Here is a 6,732-nt window from a genome sequence, read left to right as displayed (position 1 = left end):
CACGTGAGACAAAGTTCACACTCCCTAGCTGAAGAGTCTCACCACAGCTTCAAAACTGACTGTCGTAAAACTGCACAATGAGCGACTTGATCAGACCGCATGATGCGTGTCCGACTGGAAACATGCTTACATCACAACCCAAAACCTTTTCAGATGAGAGAACTCAAACCTCGCAGTAATGTTCAGCCTCTCCCCACGCACCCTCACTCGTCGTTTCTGCATTCCTCTATTGCATAAGCACATCTTGAGCAGGTCAAAGGTCAGCATCAACAACAATGCCCTCCAGTCTGAGGCAGCGAGCTGGGTGAGAGAAAGGAGACACCTTCCCGGGTCGTAGGATGTGGTATTGATTGATGCTGTGCAGAAGTGTCTTTTCTCCAGTAAAGCAGGGAGCTTTTATTAGGCCATTATAGTCTCAACATGCAGAAGATTGGGTTCCCCTGATGCTCTCAAATCCCGCTCAACAGCTATTATGCTGCACGGAACAAGCAAGCGATAATCCCAGGCATCTCTATTCACACCTGTCCACTCATATTCACATCACAAAGGGAGTTTGTGTGAGGGAGTATTCATTTGCATAGTTTGGTCCTCTTTATATGCAACAGGAAGAGACATTGAAACATCTGACAAAAGGAGTAAAAATCTACCGTGCCGCCATTTTTTGCATTTTTATGTTTCTCTCTGATTTCCAGAAGTTTGCAGAATCTGAGTTCATGAGATCTGAGAGATACAGCTTCCATTATTAAAGTGGGATTAGAAAGCCTGTGCTGTTAGTGTTTGTGGCTATAGTTGTCAACATTTGTTTTAAATGGTGAAGTGCAAGATGTTGCCAAACAATAAAGTATTTCAGAGTTGAAATGTAATCTGTGAAGACAAAGGGTCTGAATAAGAAGAGAGAATAAACATTGACATAATTCACTAAAAGCATAAAGCTCTTTTTAAAGCTTAGAAATTAATACTGAAACAACTGATTTGTTGATCAACAGAAAATGACAGAAACGCAATACTTGGATTTGCTAATTTCAGCTCATTAAATGTGAATATTCAACTAACAATAATATTTATTATTTATTAATCTGCCGATTATTTTCTGGTTCCATCGATTCACACAGTCACAATGTTCTCAACCTGCTTGTTTTCTCCAAAAGTCCAATAACCAATGATACTCAATTTATCATAGAACAAATACAGCAAATCCTCATATTTGAGAACCTGGAACCAGAGTGTGTTTGACATTTCTAAATTAAAAAAAAATAAACAGTTAACCCATAATCAAGATGGTTGCAATCAACTAATCGATTATTTAACTAATTGTCGCAGCTGTAGAATATTACCTCAAGGGGCCCCTAAATCAGATCCTCTGTAAGATATGACTAATAACATTTCTTGTTGGAGAGTCAAAAGTGCTTCAGAAAAACATTTCTCTTTAAAAAGGTATCACGACAGATCATGACACCTTCATGTATGGGCTTTGTTAAGTGATGAGCTTGTTTCACTATTTTCTGACATTTTATAGGCTAAATGATCACTTTTAATGTAAAAATAGATAAACTGATAACATAAATAAGCTTTAGTGCCGCCCTAAGCATTACATTGCTTCATTTGAAGTGTGAATCAGTCTTTCTTAGCTCTGAGTGACCTCGAGCATGACATCCACAGGATTATCAAAGCATATATATATATATATATATATATATATATATATATATATATATATATATATATATATTTATTTATTTATTTATTTATTTATTTATTTATTTATTTATTACACACACACACACACACACACACACACACACACGATTTGCAATAGTGAAGTGAATTTTTACATAATTATTAAAATTTTTATTGAAAAACATTCAAATGACTACGATGTGATTATTGCAAGGACCTGTACTAAACAAAGATGTTTTCTTAAGTCTGTAGAATATAATGCGTAGGCCAGGGCATCTCTGCAGCATGACAACATTTATTTTAAAATGTTTTTTTGACACACATTTTGTCTTTAACAAATATTGCACCTCCTGTGATTTGAAAGTAGTAGGCCATATTGTGATTTCGATAAAATTTTGATTAATTGTTCAGCCCTAGGTCAATACTACAAATGGAAACCAGAATGATTCCGATGCCAAAATCTTGTCCCTTGCCTACAGATTCTGCATTGTTAAGCAGATATATGAGATTAGTGCTGGCATGTCCTTAACTCCTTCCAAGTAAATCAAGCAAATCTATCTTTTCTGCGCTTTAGTTATCTCACCAGATGAGGATGAACCCAGTTTAGTTTTTTGCTGCAGTTAACATGATTAGGTTTCTCCATTAGATCACTAGTAATGGAAGGGAATGAGAGGCACAATAAAATCATCTTTGTTACCAGTAGAGATGTCCCGAGGCAATCCTAAAAGAACTATAATTCTAAAGATCAGCATCAGGACTGATCCGGGCATATTTTAAACGATCAGTATTGGCTAAAATATCAGTGGCATCTGCAACCTGCAAGTGAAAAGTACTGTGTGTGAGTGTGAATGTATTTTATGCACACCAGTGCGAGTGACTCCAAGTTCTGACACCCAGCAGTTTCTCATTGGTTGCCAGCACTTACCGTTGCTTTTGACCATTGCTTTCAGACGTTAAAATGACAAACATTGCTGGCAGCAGATCATATCAGCTGTTGCTAATTACCATTAATTCTTTGAGTATCTTGATGACAGACCAAATTTAAGCTCTTGGAGTCTGAATCAGCCGATACCCAATAATAAAGGACCCGGGTCCTGGATAAAAAACTTGATCTAGTTGCCGGTGTCAAACTTTCACTTTCTTTTCAACATATTTTTCTTTTACTGACTATGATGTAACTCAAACTGATAAGGCACTTGCCACTTAAGGGTTTATCCAGATTTCAAAAGTGTTTCGGACACTGCCTGATCATAACCGGGGATACCAGTGGACGTAAACATATCTCACAGATAAGGAGCCGACTCTGGGAAATTTCTACAAATTGTACCAAGACAGCAGCGCTCCAGTTGGGATCAGAGACTTCCTATTCTTTCTCTCTGCCTCACTCACACAAATCAGCTCACCACTTCATCAGACTTCCTCAATAATAGTCTGTTTGCCCACTTTACTACATAATCAGCAGCCTATGGGCTCGACCTAACATATCTGGCACAGCCCAGAGTGCTGCAGCCCAGCATTACAGCCTGGCATGTGAGCAGTTTTCAAACAGATTTGCTTAGCACTGCTGAGCACCTAATAACAGGATGTGGAGCGCCAACTGACGAACTGGTCAAACTCCAAGCTGAGCTGCCCCGAGGGCAATGGGCTCCGTGTGGCTATCAAATAAGAGAAGAGGATAAGGGAAGCAGTGTAGTTATGGAGCACTTCTGAAGGCATTAAATCACCTTAATGAAAAAAACAACCATTTGTTCCAACAAATTTTGTGGTAATTTGAGTGTTTTTTTAGAGTGCATGTGAGTGTACATAATCACAGTACTGACCAAAAGTGCTTGTTGGCTGGCACGGCTTATCAGAGTTCCTGCATGTGTCTAAACCACAGGAATTAGGCAAGAGTGTGACATGATTTGAATTGAACAACAATGAATGCCCCAACACCGCCTTCCAGTACACACACACACACACACACACACACACACACCTCCACCACTGCCGACAATCCCTCTCTCCCTCCCTCTCCCCCGTTTCTTCTCCCCTTCCCCAACATCTGAGAGCTGCTTACATTTCTCTCGCTACAGAGGGTCTATTAAACCAGACACAAGTATGTGAGGAATTTGGAGACTTTTTGGAAAACAAGTGCTTTTTGAATTATTTATGGCTCTACAGCACACACACACACACACACACAATATAACAGGGACAATGTGTTGAAGTGAGAAAATGTTTCCAACGTGGTCCCAAGATGTAAAAAAAGAACCACAGCCGAGAAACATGAAACGTATGAAGTTGCAAAAGAAGAAAGAGTAGAAGCTAACCATATAATGGGCATCATATCAAATATAACACTAATATGCAACAATAACAAACTTAAGGAACCAACCTTTCAGTAATAATTTACCACCTTCCAAAGATAACCCCTGACCTGACCCCTACAAGTATCTCTGGATTTGGACAACTTAAAATTTAATAGAAAACTGGTCCACTTCTAGGCAACAGGTTAAGAGAGAAGGAGCTTATTGCTATTTTATTTACTTTACACTCATTGACACTGGTGTTACAGCCAGGACCGATAAGTATATGGAACATAATTATCTGTAGCCACAAATATTCAAGAGCATGCCCACACAACCGCTTATCACAAATATCAGGATCTGCATATGTGTCAACTGATTATAAGAAATTGCAGGCCAGAATGAGCTTGGGTAAACTAAGGATAAATTAATACATAAAGACAGGCTATTTTAACTTCTCATCTTAATTTTGAGTAAAATCTATATTTGTCTTGTGTTCCCAGTTTAGTTAACTGGTTTTAATACACTTTGACACTTTTATCTTTGTAATAGTTTAGACAGCTACCTCCATCGCAATATGGGTCACCATATCAACCCACTACTTTGTGCCAGCAGGGTGAATGAAACTGTACTCCTACCTCAAAACTCTCTACAGCAAAAATAACCCCTATCCTGCTGAGGTGAAGCTGATCTGTATCTTACTCTGAATTCTAGTTTCCCTGAGATAGGCGAAAAGAAACGGTATCACATTAAACATGACCTGGGCTGACTCACCTCATTTGATGGTATGTTGACAACACCTGTTGATCTCCTCTTTTCCCTCAACTTCCTCTTCTCAATCTGCCCTTTCCCCTTCCTGGCACTGGGGCCAGAGCTGTTCTTCTCCTTGGCCTTACTGGGTGACGGACTTTCTTTGTCACTGTCATTGCAAGCCATGGGGCTGGAGTCCGGGGAAGCGCACTGATCCTTCTCCATCTGAGGCGGGGCTTTCTTCAGGTTGCTCCCTGGGGTGGCTGTGGGCGCAGCAAGGTGGTGCGTTTCCTCCTCGGGTCTCTTTAAAGCCGTGCCGGAGGAGGACCGAGCAACCGAGTAGGAGGAGGGGACGCAGTTCCCAGCGGTGGCGCTTCGGTCCGGGTTGCCGTTGTTGGTGAGCTCGGTGCCAGGTGGAGCGGCGTGGCGGCTACTGTTTGAGTTGGCACCCGCGGGAGCGCCAGTAGCTGCGGCAATGTCGCCCAACATTTTGGCTCTCATTTTCTCCCGTTTTGCCTTCCATTCCTCCAGAAAGTCTGTCGTGGCGTTTGACTTAAATCCGCCTGTGGCCATGATCCCTTTTTGATAGGTTCCTCAAGTTGGAGCGAATTAACTTAAAGTTGAAGTTGATTTGAACTTTCAGCTCTCCCGTCCTAATAGCGCCGCATTCCTGAAGTGATTAATAACCCGGGTGCTGTTGACAGGTAGGAGGAAATAAAGTCAGCCTCGCGACAAATAAAACTTTAAACTGTGTTTCTGGCTATTCTTTCTAAACCCAAAGATGGGTTTTACCCCCAGGTCGTGCATGTGTAACAGTTACGTAGCCTACATAACGTCAATAATAACAGGTTCTTCAAGTTTGCTGCTAAGTTACGCGTAAAAGTTGAAACTCTCCTGGTATCTCTGATGATTTTGTGTCGAGTAAAAGTGAACTTAAAGTGTGAAAAAGTTGACGAGACACGAGCAGAAGTAAAAAAAAAAAACTCACCTGTGTGGTGCTCTTTCAGTGTCTTAACAGCTCTATTTCGGTCCGACCAGGTGTGCCCCCGCGGTCCGCTCAGATGAATGCCGCTTGTCCGTAGTTGACAGCCTCTGCGCTCGCTCTGCCTTCTGGCAACGCAGTGAGTCCGACAACACCCGAACACTTCCGACTAATGCCGAAGCAACTATGGCGCTCAGCCAGAAAATAAAGTCGCTGGAATAGTCCTTTAATATTCCCATAGGTGCTTGTACTTTGTCCAAGGCGATTTGTGGTACTTTTGTGATTTTGATTTGTATATTGTAATTTCATACTATTAAATATTCATGTTATCATATGAATATTTATGTAATTGTATGATTTTTCCCCCCCACTGTGACCCATCCACCAATGTGTCCCTGAGCAAGACACTTAACCCCTAGTTGCTCCAGAGGCCGCCGACCTCTGACATATATAGCAATTGTAAGTCGCTTTGGATAAAAGCGTCAGCTAAATAAATAAATGTAATGTAATTTTTAGTACATATCTATTATTAATTTAGTTACTCTAGAGTTTCTGAGTAAGTTATGGTTCTGGTGTGACTGTTTTTTAATAGTTTTTCAATCTTATGGAAGGAATGATTGTATTCCATTGTGAGTTTATAGTGACCTTATACAGAAAACATCTATTTATCTATTGTTTTCAATTTAATTCCATCATATCACTATATTTCTATAATTTCAGGTAGGCCAACTCTGGGAAATTAGTTTTTTTTCTTAATCTGTTAAAGTATCAGAATATTGTTTTACAATGTGTACAAGAGTTTAGTGAAGGATTAGTTGACTTATCAAAGGAGAAACAATACAAAATATCACTGTTTTCCACAACACTCTTTCATACATCTCTGTCCTTATCTTTCTCCTAAACTTCTCAGACTTGCCATCCTCAAGCTGTCCACCTCTTCCTCCTTTCTCAGTCATCTGATTGCCACACCCAACAACACACCTGATTTCACTTCCCTCATCTGCTCTGAAGTTACCTGGCAACTCATTCCCTTAC

General features: G+C 40.3%; 1 protein-coding gene across 1 annotated transcript in view; it reads right to left on the bottom strand.

The window, feature by feature from the left end:
- The window catches only part of pawr (PRKC, apoptosis, WT1, regulator), a 72,345-nt gene extending 66,481 nt beyond the window's left edge, over positions 1-5,864 (bottom strand). The window contains exons 1-2 of the mRNA XM_046071868.1: positions 5,704-5,864; positions 4,740-5,409 (exon numbers count right to left, since the gene is read on the bottom strand). Of these exons, the coding sequence (XP_045927824.1) occupies positions 4,740-5,288 (549 nt within the window). The 5' untranslated portion in view covers positions 5,289-5,409; positions 5,704-5,864. The remainder of the gene's footprint in view (positions 1-4,739; positions 5,410-5,703) is intronic.
- Positions 5,865-6,732: the final 868 nt, after the last annotated feature.

Source organism: Micropterus dolomieu, linkage group LG16, assembly GCF_021292245.1.
Source record: "Micropterus dolomieu isolate WLL.071019.BEF.003 ecotype Adirondacks linkage group LG16, ASM2129224v1, whole genome shotgun sequence".
Classification (NCBI taxonomy): Eukaryota; Metazoa; Chordata; class Actinopteri; order Centrarchiformes; family Centrarchidae; genus Micropterus; species Micropterus dolomieu.
The sequence above is the reverse complement of the archived record's forward strand: the minus strand, read 5'-3'. Positions and strand labels throughout refer to the sequence as shown.